Raw genomic sequence first — 22,455 nt, 5'->3', positions numbered from 1 at the left:
CAGTGGCTTTGAGTTTCTGTAACTTTTGGGCCTACATCAGATGACACTGATTGAATTGTTCATTGATTTTCTACAGAATATGAACTCAAGGGAGGCCAAACTGGAGTGTCCAAGATGCTTTGCCAACTTAAGGCAGAGTGAGCTTCTGCAAGTGGAGCACAGGTGTTCCTCCTACTGGCTGCAGCTCCAGCCCCACCCTCTTCCCAGCACATAAACCTTCCAGCCTCACTGGATCTCCATGGGCAGGACGGGGAGCTCCACGCTCACAGGCAAAGAGCAGCGCACACAGCGGCGAGGGAACTTGGAGGAGAGAGTCACGGAGGACAGTGGCCATGGACCTGATCCCAAGCTTTTCCATAGAAACGTGGGTTCTCCTGGCTACCAGCCTGGTGCTCCTCTATCTGTGAGTAACTGTCTAGGCTTGTCTCTTCTGTAACCTTGGACTTGGGGGCCAATCAGTTCTCCCTTTCCCTTAGCTGTTTGAAGTTTAAAGTAAATGGAAGGGAAGTAGTTGAAGCTTTGGGTGTTTTGAACAAAAGGGTAGTTATTATTGAGCTTACCCAGATCTGTTGTGGAGTTAACCCATACCCCCTTTCCCAAGTTCCTGTTACTATAGCCGGACAAATCGACCGGAGTCTGGCAGAGGCAGATTAAAAACAAATGGCTCACCCCTTCCCAAGCTCTGGGGATCCTGGAGACAGGAGGAAGAAACTTGGGTTTCTGTCTCATTATCTTCACCTTCTGCATCCTGTATCTGCAGCAAGACATGTGTAGAAGGGTTGGCCCCTGTGTCACTCAGAGTTCCTGCTCCCTTCTCTCCCTCTGCAGGTGTCATTTACACAAGGCTCCTGGTCACCCAGACTTTGTGAAGGGCTGGGACTGATTGCCATTCTCTTTCAGGCTCAGCTCTTCCCCCTTTTCTGTCCCCGTTCCCTGGCACTCCCTTTCTAGGACTCAATTTACCTACCCTGTACTATGCAGAACTAGCCCCAAATGAGAAATCTTTAGATCAGGGGAGACTTGGCAGAAATCTTGAAATTGTATTAGTTTCTTTCACCTTTTCTTCCAGTCTCTGGAAGGGTCAGTATCATTGTATAAGTTTATTTTCTCTGCGATATGAAACCTGCTAAGCCTTCAAAGGCACAAGCCTCAAAATCCAATTTAAGTGGTTTTTTTTTCCTCCTTTAAGTACAGTACAGGAGGATGAATCAAAATCACCCAGCAGAGGAATTCCTTTCAATGCCAGGACTCCTGGCATCACGGAGCAGGTTGGGAGAGGAGCAATTTTCAACAAGCGGGTAGACACCCCCCTTCACACCACATTTGACTTCTACCTCAATTTCGCTTTCATCAGGTCTAGGAAATTGTGATGACATAGACATAGATAATACAAGCCTTGTTTTAATTCTTCGAAAGAAATATTAGAAATTCAAGGTATTGTAGCACCATATTTTCTGTCTGATGACATTATAAAATTGATTGATATGGTTTCATTTCATTCTATTTAATATAATTTTTATTGATATAAGAGTATTTCCAGCACGCTCTTTCTGAAGGGCTGATTTTCAGTATTTATGACTACAAAGGCATGTAAATAAATTCACCCTTCTACAGTAAACTCCAGAATATGACTCTAGTATTCAAATATACTCTATAGTATAGGTTTTAAAATATACCTGCCCAGAAAAGGAAAGCGCGAGGACCGCCGCCGCCGCCGCCGCTGCCAGCGCCGCCGCGCCGAGGCCGAGGAGACCCCCCGCCACCCCGCCGCGCCTTCCGCCGCCGGTCCCGAGTCCTTGCACTCGTTCCGACAGCCTGCTGAAACGTGGTGGATTACTATGAAGTTCTAGGCGTGCACAGACATGCCTCAGCCGAGGACATTAAAAAGGCATATCGGGAACTGGCCCTGAAATGGCATCCAGATAAAAATCCTGAGAAGAAAGAAGAAGCGGAGAGAAAATTCAAGCAAGTGGCTGAGGCGTATGAGGTGTTACCAGATGCTAACAAACGGGACATCTACGGCAGATACGGCAAAGAAGGATTAGACGGTGGCCGAGGGGGTGGAAGTCACTTTGACGGTCCGTTTGGGTTTGGCTTCACATTCTGAAACCCAGATGACGTCTTCAGGGAATTTTTTGGTGGAAGGGACCCATTTTCATTCGACTTCTTCGAAGACCCATTTGAGGACTTCTTCGGGAATCAAAGGGGCCCGCGTGGGAGCCGGAACCGAGGCACAGGGTCGTTCTTCTCCGGTTTCAGTGGATTTCCTGCCTTTGGAGGGAGATTTTCTTCTTTTGATACAGGATTCACGTCCTTTGGTTCACTAGGTCATGGAGGCATCGCGTCTTTTTCTTTCACGGCATTCGGTGGCGGTGGAATGGGCAACCACAAATCTGTGTCAGCTTCTACTAAGATGGTTAACGGCAGAAAAAGCACTACAAGGAGGATTGTCGAGAACGGTCAGGAAAGAGTGGAAGTGGAAGAGAACGGCCAGTTCAAGTCCTTGATGATAAATGGTAAGGAGCAGCTGCTTGCTGCGCTTGGAGAACAAGCAGCTCCCGGCCCGCGCGGCCCAGGGACGTTCCGTGTAGCGGGCGCCCCGGGGACTGGCGCGTTTCAGACGAACTCACCTTCCCATGTAATTGTACCTGATCTAACGTGTTTATACACAGCTCGTCGGAGCCCTGTTTGTCATAGACGTTTGAGTTTATTGTTGGGACCACATGATAGGACCATTTTTTTGTCTTTAAAATTGTTGTATATCTCTGTATGCACTTTGCTTTTTTATTAAACGTAACTCAAGGAGGCCGTGACTCTTTCGTACACTAACACCAGCACAGGCCTGCTTCCCATTGTGCTTGCAACGTGAGCCAAGTAGTGTCAGCCTGCTGTGAAGCTAACATTGCCGGGACGAACCTTCCACAAAAGTAATTCCAGTTTTCTTCAGTATTTTCAGTAGTGAAAGACATTAATGTGTTAATGGTAACACATTGCTGGTTTAATATAAGTTGAGGATGTTTTCTAGTTGTGCATGAATGCTGGCAACTTAGTAAGTTTTGAAAATTGTTTAGATATGTAATGTTAAGCTTAGGTTTAAAAAAGTAAAGCTGGTAAACTGGGTCTTTGTTATTTGCTTAAAAAAAGAAAATAAATGCAAATGTGTTTGGTGCATTCAAAAAAACAAAAAACAAAAAACAAAAAAAAACCCTGCCCAGCAGGTTATTTTAATGTCTCAGTGCAGGTGAGTAAGCATGCCTGGGAACCAGTGATGATGTGAGAGGCATCCAGGGAGGGGTCAGGATGGAGGGGGAGAATATTCTTCACTCCTCAAAGCAGACCTCCCAGAGATACTCCTTAGACCTGGTCCCACAGGAGGTCAGCAGGGTTGGCATCCCATCTGCTTGAAGCCTGGGGGAAGGAGCACAATCTAAGTCACATGATGTGTTATCCATCTGACAGTGGGGGCTGGCACTAGACAAGGTCACCACCAGGCAAACAACACTGTTGCCTTAGAAGACACTGGTGCAGCCACAAGTCAGTAGCTGTAGACAAGGCCCTCCTTATGCCAGCACAATGTAAACACAGTAAGAAATGATCCGCTTTATTGTGAGCCTCTCCTTTGTACTCAAGGCAGCATTACTCCACCAAAATGAGAGGAGCTAGAAAGAATTCACCCAGCCCACCCTCTACCTTGACATGGAATCATGAGGTTAGACACTAGACCAGATCATTCCTTGGGACTAATGTTCTGACACATTCACTCAGTTGCTTGGCAGCATTGAAAGTTCAGAAGCCGAAACTGATTTGCGCTGGTTGTGATGGCAGAGGAAGGAATTGGGGTGGGACTAGCCCAGGCTGCCTCCTTTTTGGCAGTCAGTGTACACACCTCCACCACCTGTTCTGGAGGAGGGTCCAAAAGCCAAGCTGGGCCTGGCTAAGGTACCTCTGTGGGCCCTTCCAACACAGGTCCTTCTGGGTAATTTGGGGGGTTTCTTTTTATCACATATCATAGGATTACTGGATTTGTACAGAAAATTTGAACCTGTACTACCTTAAAGCCTAACCTCCTGAGAAGGAGAGACAGGGTCCTAGTCAACCAATGTGGGATGTTTTGTGGTTACTCATTTTATGTCTTGTGATGCGCCTCTTGCTACCCACAGGACGGTACCTGAAGGCTGGAAGGCTTTTAGCTGAGAGTGCCTGTAAGGCATGTTGAACCATTTACACAGAGCGCACTTTTCAGCCATACCTTCCTAATTTACCTCTGCAGAGCTAGCCTTGCAGGCCTAGCAACTCGTGGTTAAAATGATTGCTGGCAGCCTCTTTTCTCCTCCACTCTGTCGTCTCTCAGTAACACCAGAGTTCTACCCCCACTCTTGCACCCCATGACATCTTTTGGGACTTGAGAGATGGAACAAGAGCTTTCTGCTTTACTTCTTGGCCTTCAGAGGAGTCTGAGCAGGGAGTGGATATAACTGAGAAAGGTGGTGGTTGTCTATTTACTTCAGACTTGTAAAGATCCAGAACCTTGAGTTGTGTGACTTCTCATGTCATAATGAAAGATGAGTTGCAGGACTGCATCCTATTGGAAGCACCAGCCTTAATGAGTTTTTGAGATAGCTGATGCACAGAGGCAGTAAACTAACTTCTTCGTGACTGAGCATCTTGAAAAAAAAATGAGTGTGCCTGGCACTATGCTTAGCAGGTGAGTCTCACAGGTTGGAGGACCAGATGCCATGAGTGGAGGATAGTCTGGAAATGGATCCTTTAGTCACTGGTCCCTTTATACAGTTTCATTCAGGGAACACAGGGGTCAATTGCCCTTCTCTGTAGCTCAGTCAGCCAATTTGCTTGACAACAGAGACTTGGGTATATCTGAAATGTGCTCACATTTCTATGATGGTAATGGAAATCTTTTTTTTTTCTTTTTTTTTACTTTTTAAATGTCTTATTATGAAAACTGTCAAGCATACACAAAGAAGCAAGAGTGAATTAACAATCTTCATATACACAACACACACCTTCAACAATAATAAACATTATGCCAATCTTGTTTCATCTAGCCAGTCATGGAAGTCTTGAGCACAGTTTTCATTCTACAGAAATAAAAACAGTATTCTTCTCTGAGGCCTGATTATGAAGATAGATTTAAGAAGAATCAGATCCTAAAATGGGACCAGGGCATAGAGGGAAGGAAAAGCATAAAAGTCTAAGCAAACTAAGAGCAGTGTCGGGGAAGGCTCCCAGTAACTCTGTTACTGGGTGGATGCAGTTAAACAAAATCTCGTGTTTGGAACGGGAAAAAAAAGTTTCCCATTTGTGCCTTGAATGAGAATCTTTTCATGAAAGTGTCAACTTACTAAATAAATATGAATGAATTTTCTGGAGGAATATGACCTAAACATCTCAGGGGCTCTCAAATTGTAAACATTTATCATGTATCCACTCTAGGATTGGAACCGTGAAGACTTCAGCTGCTTTGAGCTAAACATCATTACCTTTTGTGGGTCTCACAGTGAAAATGGGAAAGGAGACAATGAGTGAACGTTATTATTGCTTTTGGAGTTGCTGTTCTTATTCATTGCCTACTTGTTGTCTCCATAGGTTGACTGTGCCAGTTCTGAGTCAGGGACCCGCCAGCCTCAGTAGCTGTATTCCACCATTCCTGTGACCTGGTTTTCTCTTTCACTTTACAGCTATGGGACTTATTCACATGGACTTTTTAAGAAGCTGGGGATTCCTGGGCCGACACCTCTGCCTTATTTTGGAAATGTTCTGGCCTACAGAAAGGTGTGTGTTGTTTGAATTCCCTCTTTTGCTTCCTATAGCAGCAAATTCCAGCTGAGTTCCATTAAAAAAAAAAAAAAAGCCTCGTTTCAGGTGGAAGTTCTGAGGTTTCACACTTTGCAGAAATTGCATCATAGGCCCCACGCAGCACATAGCCAGTTTGACCCCAGGGATCTCGTCTCACCTGTTAGGAGCTTCAGGTTTTGCCTCAGTCAGACAGCACAGCTCTCTGGCTGGTTCAGCACAGGACTTGAAGCTGCAACCTGTAAGCATCGTGAAGAGGATCTTCTTTCTGCCAGGTGCACATTCTCAGGAAGGCGCAGTCCTACTAATTATTAGGAGAAAGGCATGAAGGGAGTGTCTGGTCATGGCTCATTAAGCTGTGTACACTAGGGCCACACATTCCTGTTAGTAGCGTAAGCTCTGGGTACCCTTTTTTTTGCTTTCTGAGGAGCAGGTAATTAGGTTTCTTCATTGATTTCCGCTTGGAGGAGGTACCGGGGATTGAACCCAGGACCTCTTGGGTGCTGAGCATGCGCTCTACCACTCTACCAGCTATACCCTTCCCCTGGGTACCCTTTTTATTGGACATTTCCATTTCTAAGGCAGCCTACGTGATTTGCACCAGGTAATTTGCACATACGTGGATTCTCTCAAGAATTGCTAAGCTCTGCAGTTTCTTCGATGTTCTACCCCCACTCTTGCTCCCCATGACATCTTTTGGGACTTGAGAGATGGAACAAGAGCTTTCTGCTTTACTTCTTGGCCTTCAGAGGAGTCTGAGCAGGGAGTGGATATAACTGAGACAAGGTGGTGGTTGTCTGTTTACTTCAGATATTTAACCACTAAATGAGTTGTGGGCTTTTTCCTTTTAAATAAGGCAGAATCACTTACACAAAATCACTAGAGAGGAAGTGATTTGACAAAATTATTAAAAATTTAGCTGAATGGAATGTACTAGGTGACACAGACTGTGACTTCCAGCAGAGCCTTGATGCTAATCCAGCTCTGACGCCTCCTAGCCCGGGGCCTGGCCCCTGAGCTGAAGGTCAGGAGCGGTGCCCGGAAGTCCAGGGGCAGAGCCTCGTGTGCAGGCTGCTCTTGGCCTCAGACTTCCTTTCCCGCAGACCTGAGGCTTGTTCCTCAGATCCTCATTCTCCATCCTGAGCCTTCATTGTCTCATTACCGCGTAAGAACTGCTTGAACTTTGTTCCTTCTGAAAAGGCAAAATTTCCTTTCCACCTTCCCCAGATGAAGTCCTTAATGGATGCACTCCAAGACCCACATTTCTTTTGCATAGTTAAGCCATCAAATACCACAGCAGAAACATAGTGACAGGGTTTTTTTTTTTAAAGTTATAAAAGTGAAAACTCATGCAAGTGTCTTAATTGCATTGTCCTTTGCTGAATAATGAGGCATCTCCTTATCTTTTCCATGTTGAGCTGCAACACTAGAAGGCTAGACCACTTTGTCACTCATTCACTCACTCACTTTCCCACTCAGCACGCATGCCTTAGATACACTTACATTTGCTAGACTATTAGAGGTCACTGGTGCTTTAACTTCCTCTTTCTGCTAGAATTCTAGAGAGGGCTCATGAGAAAAATGAAAAGGCTGCTCAATTAGGAGAGGAAAGTAGGTACAGGCCACGCTGACTTCCCCCCAGCTTCAGTTTTCTCACGAGTCCGTAGAGGGTTTAGAGGGCTATGAGATTTTAGAGACAACACATGCTCTTGCAAAAACACTTCAGAAAGACAAGGAGTCACTTAGTATTCACTGACAGGGATAAGTGTTTAGTATCTGTGATACTCAGAGAAAATTCAAGAGTAATTTTCAGTGATCAGTTTCGAATATCTCATCTGTTTTCTCTCCTTTCCCTTAAGACGTCTGTGAATAAGAGAATTCACTATTTCATGAATTAGAGGTAGGGTTCAGTGCATTATCTTAATTATCTAATTTTGTTTCTCCTTGCAGGGTCTTTGGGATTTTGACAGTAAATGTTTTAAAAAGTATGGAAAAATGTGGGGGTGAGTATTCTGGAAACTTCCATCGGATAGACCTGTTATGGTGAGGCCCCCGTGATGCGGAGGACAACCTCAGTCCAGAGTGTCTTGGAATGAAGCCATCTACTGTGCAGCTTTGGAGACTTGTTCTATCAGGGATCCCCGAGGTCACCAGGTGTCCAGGTCTGCAGTCTGAGTCAGGCCTGGAGAATTGCAGGCCATCACTTTTCTCTGGACTTTGATGGCCCAGGGACTCCCAGCATCACCTTCTGTCCCGTATCTCGCTCTTCCTCTTTTCTCTGTGTTTCCTTCCTTAGGTTGCCTTTAATTGCATGATTCCGGACCCTTCTAATATGTGCTTATAAATGCATGTCATTGCCCCTTTCCCACAAGATTCATGTTTAATTAAAGCTAAAAAAAGCTTTATTTAAAATTTGCATTTAATATGCCCTTTTGAAAAAGGTCTCAGGGATACAGGTAAACCCAAGGAGAAACCATTTCTGCTCAGCTTTTTTTTTTTTTTTCCCAACTTTCTCCACGAGTATGGAGTTTGGTTCTTTTTTTGGTTTTGGTTTTGGTTTTTACATTTTAAATCAAGACTTTTCGATAGAAGTGTACACAATTATTGCTTCACCTACTCTATTCCTTTGACTTTGAAGAGATGTGGGATATTTCTAACCCAGTGTGCTTGCTGGTGGGCTGACAGATTCAGTGACTTTGTTGAGTGGCCTTGGCTGACTGCCATGGCTTTTGCCTCTCGCAGCTGGTGGAGGTTTGGTGAGAGCAGGGGAGAGGCGAAATACAGTTCTTGTTTGCCAGAAGCAAGCGGGAGAAGCTCTTCCTCTCCGCCCCTCTTATCCTCTCGTCAAGTCCTCAAACCACAGGGCTCTGCTGAGTTCTCCTGGCCCCAGAGGGCAACGTCATCCCGGGGCGAGAAGAACGCGCAGTGCTGGATCGCCACTGTGTTTTTGGAAATGGGCAGCGAGAAGTGCAGCGATTCTCGCTGATTTTTATATGTGATCACAAGACCATTTGAAATTCCTCTTTGAAATCAAAGGAGCAAGATGTGGCGTGTAGAAAACCTGCCATTTTGCTCTAGAATTGCAAATAGTTGAGAGTGGAAAACAAAATGTCAGAAGACAGTGTAATTAACTAACAGTAAGCCTCACGCCGGTGAACCGTCCCCATGAATGGACGTTCTGACAGTCAGGAGATCAGGCCAAATTAGAATGTACTATATATGAGGCGTCAGCTTTGGGTGGTAGGTGGGTCAGAAGTGGGCCGGCCCTGCTTCTAAGGGACGTCACCTACATGGAGCCTCAGGCCTACTTGGGACCCATATATAAGCATAAATATAAGTAATGAAAAGAAAATATTTAAAAAATGAATTATGCGTGTGCCTCTGAATTTCTTTATTCTCTTTGTCCTTTTGTTTCAAATTATTGTAAACTGGATGCTACCAAGGATATCTCCATATTATTTTAAGTAGGTTTTTAAAAAATTATAAACTAGTAAGCAAATTCTAGAAAATAGGGTGAAGAACTTGTTCGTAATCCTACTCGTGCTTGTGGAGCTTTCCAAACCTTCCATTTGCAGACACATTGTTACATATTTATGATCACTGTGTCTGCAGTTTTCATCTGCTATGACATCATATGTGTTTTTCATTCTTTTGCTGTATCTTCAAAAATGACTGAGTAGGTGGACTCTCCTTATTTTTAAATTTTCAGATAATTTACTTCCTTTCAATTATTAACTAACCTAACTTCCTTTTTGATAATGAACTATATTAAACCTATAAAAATAATGGAGAATGGTGTGGGAAATTCTCACGTACACACCACTTAGATGTAACAATGTTCTAATGGGATTTCTAGTCATGATCTATAGGAATATGGATTATGTAATGTTAGGATGAGAGTCGGGATTTCAGGTGTGGCTCCAGCCACAGAAACTGGCTCATTAAATTCAAACAGTTCTGTTTTCCTGACACAGGTTTTATGATGGTCGACAGCCTGTGTTGGCTATCACAGATCCAGACATGATTAAAACAGTACTGGTGAAAGAAAGTTTTTCTGTCTTCACAAACCGGAGGGTAAGCATCCCCTTTATTAATTTAAAAATTTACTTATCTATTAAATATCTATTTTGAAATAATTATAAATTCACAGGATGTTGTTAAAAGAAAAAATACACGTGGAGGTCCCATGTTATGTACCTTTCATCCTGTTTCCTCCAGTGGTAATATCTTGCATAACTATAGTATAATATCAAAGCAAGAAGTTGACATTGATACTACCACAATACTTATTTGGATTGCATCAGTTTCATATGCACTCATTTGTGTTTGTGTGTGTGTGTGTTGCTCTATGAAAATGTATTATATATGTAGATTTGGGGAACTACCACCACATTCAGTATGCAGACCTGTTTCGTTCCCACAAGGCTCCTTATGTTCTTTTACAGTCATGGTGAGTAGCTTGTCTTTTCTTCTTTTCAGGGTTTCTAGCAGAGAAAACATATTTAAAATTTTTTTTGTTGAGGCCAGTTTATCAATTTTCCTTTTTATGGGTGGTAACTTTGGTGTCAAACCTGGAAACTCTTCACCTAGCCCTTGATCCTGAAGATTTTCTCCCATTTTTTCCTAAACGTTAAGTAGTTTTATGTTGTATATTTAAGTCTACGATCCGTTTGGTGCTAAGTTTTGTATAATGTGTGAAGTATAGGTCATGAGTTTTTGTTTTTGTTTGTTTCACCTGTAAATGTCTAAGTTGCTCCAGCACCATTTATGGAAAGACTTTCTTTCCTTCCATAAATAGCTCTTGCACCATTGTCAAAAATCAGTCAGGCCTATTTATGTGGGTCTATTTCTCACTCTCTATTCTGTTTATTGATCTATGTATCTATCCCTCCACCACACAATCTTGATTCCTAGAGCTATATAGTATGTCTTAGCACGTAGACCATTCCTCCTACTTTATTTTTTCAGAAATTGTTTTAGCTATTCTGGGTCCTTTCTCTTTCCATACAAATTTGGAATAAGTTTATGTATGTTTACAAAAAATTGCCAAGATTTGAATAAGAATTGAATTAAACCTATAGATCAATTTGGGGGAAAATCTGTATTTTTACTAGGTCACATCTTTCAGTCCGTGAACACAGAACGTCTCTCTATTTTATTTAGGTTTTCTTTGATTCTTTTCACAACATTTGTAGTTTTCTGCATAGAGATTCTGTACATGTTTTGTTATATTTTTTCCTAAATTATTTTATTTTCTTTGGAGTGATTGTAAATGGTATTGTGTTTCTAATGTGTTGTTACATATTCATTGTTGCCATATAGAGATGTGGTTGATTTTTGTGTGTTGATCTCATATCCTACAACCCTGTTGAGATCATTTATTAGTTCTAGTGGTTTTCTTTTTATATTCTTTGAGATTTTCTATATTGGTAATTATGTCAGCTGTAAATAGGAACACTTCTGTCTCTTCCTCTCCAATCTACCTGCCTTTTATTTCTTCTTCTTGTCTTTGCTGCACTAGTGAGGACTTAGGATTTTGAGTAAGAGTGTGAGAGTGGACATCTTTTCCTGGCTGATCTCGGAGGATTCAGTGTTTCACCATTAAAACATATTTATTTATTTTCATCTTATATCTGAAAGGAAATTTCACTTATTTCTGCTCTAATCTTTATGATTTCTTTCCCTCTACTAGCTTTGAGTTTTGTTTGCTCTTCTTTCTCCAGCTGCTTTAGGGGTAAGTTGAGGTTGTTTACTTGAGATTGTTCTTTTTTTCTGAGGTAGGCTTGTATCGCTATAAACGTCCCTGTTACAACTGCTTTTTCTGCATCCCAGAGGTTTTGGATTATTGTGTTTTCATTTTCACTTGTCTCAAAGTATTTTTTGATTTCCTCAGTGATCCATTGGTTGTTTAGTGGCATATTATTTAGCCTCCATGTGTTTGCAGTTTTTCAGTTTTTTTTTTCTTGTAGTTGATTTCTAACCTAATAGCATTGTGGTCAGAAAAGATGCCTGGTACAATTTCAATTTTCTTAAATTTACTACAGCTTGCCTTTTGGGCCAACATGTGGTTGATTCTGGAGAATATTCCATGTGCACTTGAGAATGTGTATTCTGTTGCTTTCTGATGGATTGCTCTATAGATATCAATTAACTCCACCTGGCCTAATGTGTCATTTAGGACCTGTATTTCCTTATTGATTTTCTGTCTGGATGGTCTGTCCATCGATGGAAGTGGGGTGTTAGGGTCCCCCCCCTATTATTGTGTTATTGTTGAGTTCTCCTTTTATGTCTGTTAAAATTGCCTTATATATTAAGGTGCTCCTATGTTGGGTGCATGTATATTTACAAGTGTTATATCCTCTTCTTGGATTAATCCCTTGAGCATTATGTAGTGTGCTTCTTTGTCTCTTGTAACAGTCTTTATTTTAAAATCCATTTTGTCTGATGTAAGTATTGTTACTCCAGCCTTCTTTTGGTTTCTGTTTGCATGGAATACCTTTTTCCATCCTCTTATTTTCAGCCTGCATGTCTCTCTAGCTCTGGAGTGAGTCTCTTGTAGATAGCATATATATGCGTCTTGTTTTTTTTATCCTTTCAGCCAGTCTGTGTCTTTTGGTTGGAGCACTTAATCCATTTACATTTAAGGTAGTTATCGATACATATTTTCTTATTGCCATTTTGTTAATTGTTTTGGGTTTGCTTTTGTTAAGTCTTTTTCCCCCCTCTTTCTTCTTTTTGTTCTCTTTTCTTGTGGTTTGATGACTAAAGAAGTTCCTTTAACATTTGCTGTAAAGCTAGTTTGGTGGTGCTGAATTCTTTTAGCTTTTGTTTATCTGTGAAGCTTTTGATTTCTCCATCAAATCTGAATGAGAGCCTTGCTGGATAGAGTATTCTTGGTTATAAGTTTTTCCCTTTTATCACTTTAAATATATCATGCCACTCCCTTCTGGCCTGTAGAATTTCTGCCAAAAAATCAACTCATAATCTTATGGGAGTCCCCTTGTATGTTATGCATTGCTTTTCTCCTGCTGATTTTAATATTTTCTCCTTATCCTTAATTTTTGTCAATTTGATTACTATGTGCTTTCGTGTGTTCCTCTTTGGGTTGATCCCTTGTGGAACTCTCTGTGCTTCTTGGACTTGGGTGACTGTTTCCTTTCCCAAGTTAGGGAAGTTTTCAATTATTATCTCTTTGAAAACTTTCTCAGATCCTTTCTCTCTCTCTTTCTGGGACCCCTATAATGTGAATATCAGTGCACTTCATGTTGTCCCAGAGTTCTCTTAAACTATCATCATTTCTTTTCATTCTTTTTTTCTCTTTTCTGTTCTGCAGTAGTGATTTCCACTAATCTGTCTTCTAGCTCACTGATCCACTCTTCTGCCTCATTTAGTCTATTCTTAGTTCCTTCTAGTGTGTTATTTATTTCCATAATTTTGTTTTTCAACTCTAAGTATTCTTTATATTTCCCTACTCTTTGCTAAGAACTTCCCCATGTGCATCTATACTCCTTCTGAGTTCTCTGAACATCTTCACCATCATTATTCTAAACTCTTCTTGGATAAATTGCCTATTGCATCATCACTTATTTCTTCTTCTGAAATTTTTTCTTGTGTCTTGGCCTGGAAGATATTTCTCTGCTGCCTCATGTTGTCTGTCTTTCTATTTGTATTTTTAGGTAGCTTAGTTTAGTTATGTTTCTTGAGTTTGGATAAGTGGCCCTCTGTGGGAGATGTCCTATGTGTCCCAGCAGTACACTCCTCTCTTGTCACCCAAGGGCCAGGGTCCAGCTGGTCCCAGTGTAGTCTGGCCTGTGTTTGTGGATTCCTTCTACAGGCTTTGGGATTCTTGTTTTCTTATTTCTGATATCTGCACCCTGGTGGATGAGGCTGGACTAGAGGCTTATGTAGGTTTCCTGGCAGGAAGAGCTGGTGCCTGCCCACTGCTGGGTGAAGCTTGGTCCTCGACCTCTGGTGGCTAGGGCCATGTCTAGGGCAGTGCCTAGAGGCATTTGTGTGGCTCAGGAAGTCTGCTGATGGGTGGGGCTATGTTCCTACCCAGTCTGTTGTTTGGCCTGAGGCTTCCCAGCACTTAAGCCTACAGGCTTTTGGATGGTGCTAGGTCTTGGTGCTAATGATCTAATCAAAATGTCAGCCTCCAGAAAAGCTCATGTAGATGAACACTCCTGGGATGTCTGCCACCAGCTTTTATGTTCCCTGGGTGAGCCACAGCCATCCCCTACCTTCCCAGGAGACTTTCCAAAGCTAGCAGGCAGGTCTGGCCCATGTTCCTATGAAATCACTGTCTCTGCCCTTGGACCTGGTGTACACAAGCTTCTGTGTATGCTTCCCAAGCAAATGAAGTCTCTGTTTCCCCCAGTTCCATGGGTTTCCTGGAGTTATGTCCCACTGGCCTTCAAAACTAGATGTCCTGGGGGTCTCCTCCTCCCAATGCTGGAACCCCAGGCTGGGGAGCCTGATGTGGGGCTCAGAACTCTCACTCTGTCCCTCTGTGGTTCCCTCTTTTCTTTCCAGTTGAAGATCTTCTTTTGCAAGGTCCCAGTCTTTTTTTTTTTTTTTTTTTTTTTTTTTTGTGGTTGTTTAGCAATCAGTTGTGGTATTATTGTAGTTATGAGGAAAGGTGAGCTCATGGTCCTACTACTCTGCCATCTTGACCAGAAAGCGCCTTGTTGAGGATTTTTGCATCTGTGTTCATCAATGATATTGGCCTGTAATTTTTTTTTTTTTGGTAGTGTCTTTGTCTGGTTTTGGTATCAGGGTGGCTTCATAGATGAGTTTGGAAGTGTTCCCTCCCCTTCAATTTTTTGATAGAGTTTGAGAGAATTGATATGAGTTCTTTGCATGTTTGGTAGAATTTCCCAGTGAAGCCATCTGGTCCTGGACTTTTGTTTGTAGGGAGGTTTTCTGTTTTTTGTTTTTATTGCTGATTCTATTTCATTCCTAGTGATCAGTCTGTTCAAGTGATTTATTTCTTCTGGATTGAGTTTTGGTGGATTGTATGTTTCTAGAAACTTTTCCATTTTTTCTATGCTGTCCAATTTTTTTCCATATAGTTGTTCATAGTATTCTCTAATTTTTTGTGTGTTTCTGTGGTGTTGGTTGCAATCTCTCCATTTTCCTAGCCTTATTTGTTTATTTGTGTCCTTTCTCTTTTCTTTTTGGTGAGCCTGGCCAGAGGTCTGTCGATTCTGTTTACTCTTTCAACAAGTCAGCTCTGGGTTTGATTAATTTTTTTTCTATTATTTTTTAAATCTCTATTTTATTTATTTCCTCTCTGATCTTTATTGTTTCTTTCCTTCTACTGACTTTAGGTTTTGTTTGTTCTTCTTTTTCTAATTCTTTTAGGTGATAGGTTAGGTTATTTATTTGAGATTGTTCTTGTCTTTTGAGGAAGGCCTGTATCACTATGAACTTTCCTCTTAGGACTGCTTTCACTGTATCCCACAGAGTTTGTGTGGTTGTGTTTTCATTGTCATTTGTCTCAAGGTATTTTTAAATTTCTTCTTTGATTTCATTGTTGACCCACTGGTTTTTTATTAGCAGGTTGTTTAGTCTCCATGTAGTCATTTTTTTCTTGTTTGCTTTTCTGTAGTTGATTTCTAGTTTCATGCCATTGTGGTCAAAAAAGATGCTTGAAATAATTTCTAACCTCTTAAATTTGCTGAGGCTTCTTTTGTGCCTGAGTATGTGGTCTATCCTAGAGAATGTTTTCTGCGCACTTGAAAAGAATGTGTATTCTGGTTTTGGGGGATGTAATGTCCTAAAAATATCAACCAAGTGTAACTGTTTTATTATGTATGTCCATTGCCTTATTGATTTTCTGTCTGGAAGATGTGTCCAATGATGTTAATGGAGTGTTAAAGTCTCCTAATTTTACGGTGTTCCCATCAATTTTGGAGATATCCATTTTAAAACAAAATGTAATTTTTAAAGATTGAGGGAATTTTCAAACAGGTTAGCTTGATAGGCCTTACCCAAGCTGAGAAATAGAATTATCTTTTTCTTTTCTCCCTGTGGGAAAAGTGTAGAGAAAAAAGTGTCCCATGTCACTGCAAAATTTTTCAGAATAGCAAATAGATTCCTAATCTTTTGCATATTAACTACTATTTTTTTTAAATCACCATAACAGCACATCCCTTTTCCCATTTGCTCAGACGGTAGATATATGTAAAGACAGTCTGAGGCAAAATACAGTTTTCCAAGGCTATCTGGCTCTCTGTTACCAATCCCTTTCTAATTTGCACAGCCCAGGAGGATGAACGAGGTCTTACTCCTTTCTGTTCCCCTGGAAGAAGTTTCCCTACCACATGGGACATTTTTATTTAAAAAGAGATTGGAATACAAAGACTGGAAACCACATCAAGTGACTGGATATCTCTTCTACCCTCAAAGGAACCTAGATACTTACGGTGTCTATTTACTGCGCATCTAGCATAGGGCCTGGTACTAAGTAACAGTCACTAAATATTTGTTGAATAATTTTTCCCATTTAACAAATTTTCCACAGCTGTTGAGATCTCCAAAACTTATGTAGGGTAAAATATGTTTTGCTTTCGACTCTAGTCCTTTGGTCCAGTGGGAATTCTGAAAAATGCCATCTCTCAGGCTAAAGATGAACAATGGAAGAGAATACGAATATTGCTGTCTCCAGCCTTCACCAGTGGGAAGCTCAAGGAGGTAAGGAAAGAAGAGGACTTGCTATTAGAAACTTAAAGAATAAGGTAGAAAATAAGATCACAGTCCCTTTCCAAGGAGGAATCTGAGGAATTTGAGTTTCCTAAAATTGTCTTTATCTTTATGTCCTAGAAGAGACATTATAAAATTCTTTATAAAATGTCACCTACTGTCCCATGCTGGGGAAAACCAGGTGCTTCTAGGACTTGAGTCTCCATGTTTAACTTTGGATGATGTTGTATTTTGTATCTAGATGTTCCCCATCATTGGCCAGTATGGAGATGTGTTGGTGAGAAACCTGAGGAAGGAAGCAGAGAAAGGCAAGCCTGTCGCCCTGAAAGAGTAAGTAGGGGCGAAGCTGCTGGTATTCTGAGCTCTCCTGAGACCCTAAGCTGTTTGCCATGGAGCTGAAATTCCCACTGTTGAGTTACTCCAGTGACCAGACAGAAGTAGGTGTGTGATGTTACAATCCAGTTGGCCACCCAAGAATGAGTGATGACGTGAGAAAAAAAGTCAGAAGGGATCTTCTCCTGTGTACATGACCCAGGATTAACTTATCTGCTTAATCATCACTGTGAATATGCTGGAAGACAAGTATAGTTTAGTCTGAGATCAGCGACTGTGATACCTTCAGTTTTGTTCTTTTTTCCTGAGATTGCTTTGGCGATTCACAGACTTTTGTGGTTCCATATAAATTTCAGGATTGTTCTAGTTCTGTGGAAAATGTCATGGATATTTGTGTAAGGATTGCACTAAATCTATAGATTGCTTTAGGTAGTATGGGCATTATAACAATATTAATTCTTTCAATCCATGAACATGAGATATCTTTCCATTTCTTTGTGTCATCTTGTTTCCTTCGTCAGAGTTTTATAGTTTTCATGGTATAAATCTTTCACCTCCTTCGTTAAGTTTATTCCTGGTTATTTTATTCTTTTTGATGTGATTTAAAATGGGATTATTCTCTTGCTTTCTCTTTCTGATAGTTCATTATTATTATATAGAAAAGCAACAGAGTTCTGCATATTAATCATGTTCCCGCCACTTTACTGAATTCATTTATTAGTTTTACTAGTTTGTTTTTTGTTTGGTGGAGACTTTAGGATTTTCTATATAAAGTATCATGTCATTTGCAAATAGTGATAGTTATATATATTCCTTTCCAATTTGGATTCTTTTTATTTCTTTTCTTGTCGGATTGCTGTGACTAGGACCTCCAATATGATGTTGAATAGAAGTGGTGAGAGTGGGCATCCTTGTCTTTTTCCTAATATTAGAGAGTAATAGCACAAAAATAGACACATAAATCAATGGAACAGAATACAGAACCCAGAAATAAACCCATGCGCTTATGGTCACTTAATCTATGACAAAGGAGGCAAAAATATACAATGAGGAAAAGATAGTCTCTTCAATAAGTGGGAGAACTGGACAGCTACATGTAAAAGACTGAAATTAGAACATTTTTCTCACATCATATACAAAAACAAACTCAAAATGGATTGAAGACCTAAATGTAAGTCTGGAAACCATAAAAACCTAGAAAAAATAATAGATGGAATGCCCTTTGACATGAATCATAGCAATATCTTTCTGGATTTGACTCTTAAGGCAAAGGCAACAAGAGAAACAATAAACAAATGAGACCTAATTAAACTCAAAAAACTTTTGCACAGCAAAGGAAACCACTGGCAAGATGAAAAGACAACCTACTGAATGAAGGAAATAATTGCAAATGATATGACTAATAAGTGGTTAATATCATATATATATATATATATATATATATATATATATATATATATATATATATATATCATACAACTCAATATCTGAAAAACAAACAGCCCAATTAAAAGTGGGCAGAAGACCTAAAGAGATATTTTCCATGGAAACTATTCAGGTGGCTAACAGGCACATGAAAAGATGCTCGACATTGCTAGTCATCAGAGAAATGCAAATCAAAATCACAATGAGACCACCTCGCACCTATCAGATTGGCTATCATCAGAAAATGTACAAATGGCAAATGTTGGCAAGGATGTGGAGAAAGGAGACCCCTAGTACAAGATTGAGAATGTAAATTGGCGCAGTCACCATGGAAAATAGTATGGAGATTCCTCCAAAAACTAAAAAGAGAACTATCATATCCAGCAATTCTTCTCCTGGGTGTATATCTGATGAAAAGGAAAACACTAATTTGAAAAGATACTTGCATCCTAGTGTTCATAGCATTATTATTTACAATAGTCAAGATATGGAAGCAACCTAAGGGTCCATCAACAGATAAATGGATAAAGAAGATATAGTATATATGTGTGTGTGTGTGTGTGTGTGTGTGTGTGTGTGTGTGTGTGTGTACAGTGGAATATTACTCAGCCATAGAAAGGAATGAAAACATGCCATTTACAACAACATGGGTGGACCTAGAGGGCATTATACTAAGTGAAGTAAGTCAGATAAAGACAAATACTGTATGTTATCACTTATATGTGGAATCTAAAGAAGAGAACAAATGAATGAATATAGTAAAACAGAAATAGGCTCACAGATATAGAGAACAATAGTGGTTACCAGTTGGGAGAGGAAAGGGGCAGGGGCAAGATAGGGGTTGGAGATTAAGATGTGCAATTACAGTGTGTAAAATAATTATGCTACAAGGATAGATGGTACAGAACAGGAATTAGAGCCAATATTTAACACTAACTTTAAATGAAGTATAATCTATAGGAATTTAAAATCACTTTTCTGTGCATTTGAAACTAGCACAACATTGTAAATCAACTACACTTCAACAGAAAAAAAGAATAGGTCTAGAGGTGAGAGGGCCGTGATTAATTTGGTGTTGCTGGTTAAATAGTTTTCATAGGTTAAAAAAAAGACCAGGGTGCTGCTGTTCTGTAACGTGCTAAAGAGGAATAACTGTGCACGAGTACTGTGGTGAGGGAGGATGAAGATCAATGTCACCTTTCTGGACTCCTCCAGGAAGAGTTAATTATTCCATTCTTTGTTCTCCTCAGACACAGTGCTTATACACCTACTACTGCCCATAGTCAAAACAAAACACACTACTGTAATTTGTCTGATTATGGATCTGTATCCCTCTATGTCTGAGCTCCTTGAGCCAAGAGCAGTGGGGGTGGGGGCAGTCTAATTTGCCTCAGTGTCCCCGTCACCCCTAGCACAGGGCCATCTGCATCATCATTGGCACCTCATAAACACCTCATGAGTGAGTGTGATGGTAGCATAGATTCTTTTGAAGATCCAGCAGGTAGTTCTGAAAGAGTGTGGCTCTTTACTTGTCTTGGGGACCTGAATTTACATACATTCTTGTTGCATGTGTTGGGTAGGGACAGTAAAGAGGTGTGGATTTTAATTGTTCATGTCTTTCTTTCTCTACTCAGCATCTTTGGGGCCTACAGCATGGATGTGATTACCAGCACAGCATTTGGAGTGAACATTGATTCCCTCAACAACCCACAAGATCCCTTTGTGGAAAATTCCAAGAAACTCTTAAGATTTGATTTCCTTGATCCATTCCTTCTTTTAATAAGTATGTGACCTACTATATTTCTTTTTCTTATTCCTCATTATTCAGGTAAGGAGGGGCAAGCGGGGAGGAGAGGCGAGAGAGAAAAAGAACAGCGGAGAAAAGGAAAGGAAGAAGGAAGGAAGAGAGGGAGGGGAGGAAGTGAGGAGGAAGGAAGGGAGGAAGAACGAGGAGGAAGAAGGAAGTAAGGGGAAGACGGAAGGCAGGAAGTCCTGAGGAAGAAGGCAAGGACGGGGCGGGAAGAAGGAAGAAGGAAGGCAGTACTGCTAAGAAGGAGTCCTTCACTGTAATTCTGCCTTGCTTCTTTCTCTTCTTTCTTCTCTTCTTTCTTTCTTTCTTTCCTCTCGTCTTCTTTCTCTCTTTCTTTTCTCTCTTTCTCTCTTCTCTCTTTCTCTTTCTCTCTCTTTCTCTCTTTCTCTTTCTCTCTTTCCACAGTGTTATTGATATGTGATTCACATACTATCAATTAATCCATTTAAAATGTGCAGTTCAGTGGTTTACAACCTAAGTGTCCATCAGATGAATGAATAAGGAAAATGTGATACACACACACACACACACACACACACTGGAATACTGTTCAGCCATGAAAAAGAAGGAAATCCTGCCATTTGCAACAATGTGGCTGGATCTTGAGGGTATTATATTAAGTGAAATAATTCGGACATAAGGCAAATACTTATATGTTGAATCAAAAGAGGAAAACCAAACTCATAGAAAAACAAGATCAGATTTTTGGTTACCAGAGGCAGGGATTGGGAGGCTGAAGAATTGGATGAAGGTGGTGAAATGGTACAAACTTTCAGTTATTACATAAATAAGTCCTTGTGGTATAATGTACAGTGTGACTATAGTTAACACTGCTGTCTGATATATTTGTACATTGCTAACAGTAGATCCTAAAAATTCTCATCAGTAGGGAAAAATTTTTTCTGCAACTATATGAGGTGAGGGATGTTAAGTGAACTTATGGTGGTAATCATTTCACAGTATATGTATGTCAAGACATTGTACTGTACACCTTAAATTAATACAGTACTATATGTCAGTTATAAATCAATAAAACTGAAAAAAATTTTTAGTACATTCAAAGATATGTGCAGATATCACTGTATTCAATTACAGAACATTTTTATCAACTCAGAAACCCTGTACCTTTTTACTATCACCTCCAACTCCCTTAGCCCTAAGCAACCACTAGTCTACTGAGTATAGACTTGCCTATTCTAGACACTTCATATAAACGGAATCATGTAATGTGTGGTCTTTTGTGGCTGGATTCTTTCATTTAGTCTAATGTTTTCAAAGTTTATCCACATTGTAGCACATGTCAACACTTCTTTGTGTGGCCAAATAATAGTCTATTGTATGGACTTTCTGCATTTTGTTTGTCCATTTGTAAGTTGATGGCCATTTGAGTTGTTTTCACTTTTTGACTGCTGTGAATAGTGCTGTTATGAACATTCATATACTATTTTTGTTTGAACATTTGTTTTTGATTCGTTGGGTGTGTACTCAGAGGTGGAATTGCTGTGTTATATATTAACTTTGTGTTCAGTTTATTAAGGATCTGCCAACCTGTTTCCCACAGTAGCTACACCCTTTTACATTCCCACCAGTAATGTGGGAAGCTTCCAGCTTCTCCATGTTCTTGAAAACACATGGTCAATACTTTCCTGTCTTCTTGCTTGTGCCCCTTACAGTGGGTGTGAAATGGTATCTCATGTGATTTTCATTTTTATTTCCCAAATGTCTAGGGATGATGAAAAACTTTTTTGTTGGCCATTTTAATGTCTTCTTTAGATAGATGTCTATTCAGATCCTTTGCCCATTTATAGTTGGATTGTTTGTCTTTTTTGTTGTTGTTAAGTTGTATTAGTTGTTGGACGTAGTGTATAATATTCTTTTATATGTTACTGGATTCAGTTTGCTAGTATTTTATATCTATTCTAGATAAAAGTCTCATATCAGATATAGAATTTCAAAAACTTTTTCCTCTTCTGTAGGTGTCTTTGCACTTTCTTGATTGTATGCTTTGAATGCAAAATTTTAAATTTTGATTATGTACCACTTCTATATTTTTCCTATTACGTCCTATGCTTTTGTTGTTATAGCTAAGAATCTCTTGCCAATCCTGAGGTCATGAAAACGTACCCCTTGGTTCTCTTGTAAGAGTTGTATAGTTTTAGCTCATATGTTTAGGTCTTTGATCAATTTTGAGTTTGGTGTTTATACGGTGTGAGGTATACCACTCTATTCTTTTGCATGTAACTATTCACTTGTCCCAGTACTGTTTATCGAAAAGGCATTTTCTTCTCCATTGAATGGTCTTGGAAACCTTGTCAACATTCAGTTGACCATTGGCATGTGGGTTTATTTCTGGACTCCAAGCTCTATTCCTT

The 22,455-nt window shown here is 40.3% G+C and overlaps 2 protein-coding genes across 2 annotated transcripts in view; both read left to right on the top strand.

Moving 5' to 3' along the window:
• The window catches only part of LOC102512762 (cytochrome P450 3A12), a 64,143-nt gene that overhangs the window by 25,583 nt on the left and 16,105 nt on the right, over positions 1-22,455 (top strand). The window contains exons 6-12 of the mRNA XM_032459760.1: positions 77-403; positions 5,697-5,790; positions 7,762-7,814; positions 9,786-9,885; positions 16,393-16,506; positions 16,757-16,845; positions 19,908-20,056. Of these exons, the coding sequence (XP_032315651.1) occupies positions 333-403; positions 5,697-5,790; positions 7,762-7,814; positions 9,786-9,885; positions 16,393-16,506; positions 16,757-16,845; positions 19,908-20,056 (670 nt within the window). The 5' untranslated portion in view covers positions 77-332. The remainder of the gene's footprint in view (positions 1-76; positions 404-5,696; positions 5,791-7,761; positions 7,815-9,785; positions 9,886-16,392; positions 16,507-16,756; positions 16,846-19,907; positions 20,057-22,455) is intronic.
• Positions 1,823-3,151, top strand: LOC102513242 (dnaJ homolog subfamily B member 6-like; the record flags this gene model as incomplete). Its single annotated transcript, XM_032459763.1, is given in 1 exon segment — positions 1,823-3,151. A coding segment is annotated over 1 exon segment (969 nt), but the record flags the coding sequence as incomplete, so codon positions are not given.

This window comes from Camelus ferus, chromosome 18 (genome assembly GCF_009834535.1).
Source record: "Camelus ferus isolate YT-003-E chromosome 18, BCGSAC_Cfer_1.0, whole genome shotgun sequence".
NCBI classification, from domain to species: Eukaryota; Metazoa; Chordata; class Mammalia; order Artiodactyla; family Camelidae; genus Camelus; species Camelus ferus.
Note: the sequence above shows the minus strand (reverse complement) of the source record. Positions and strands in the feature narration are given on the sequence as shown.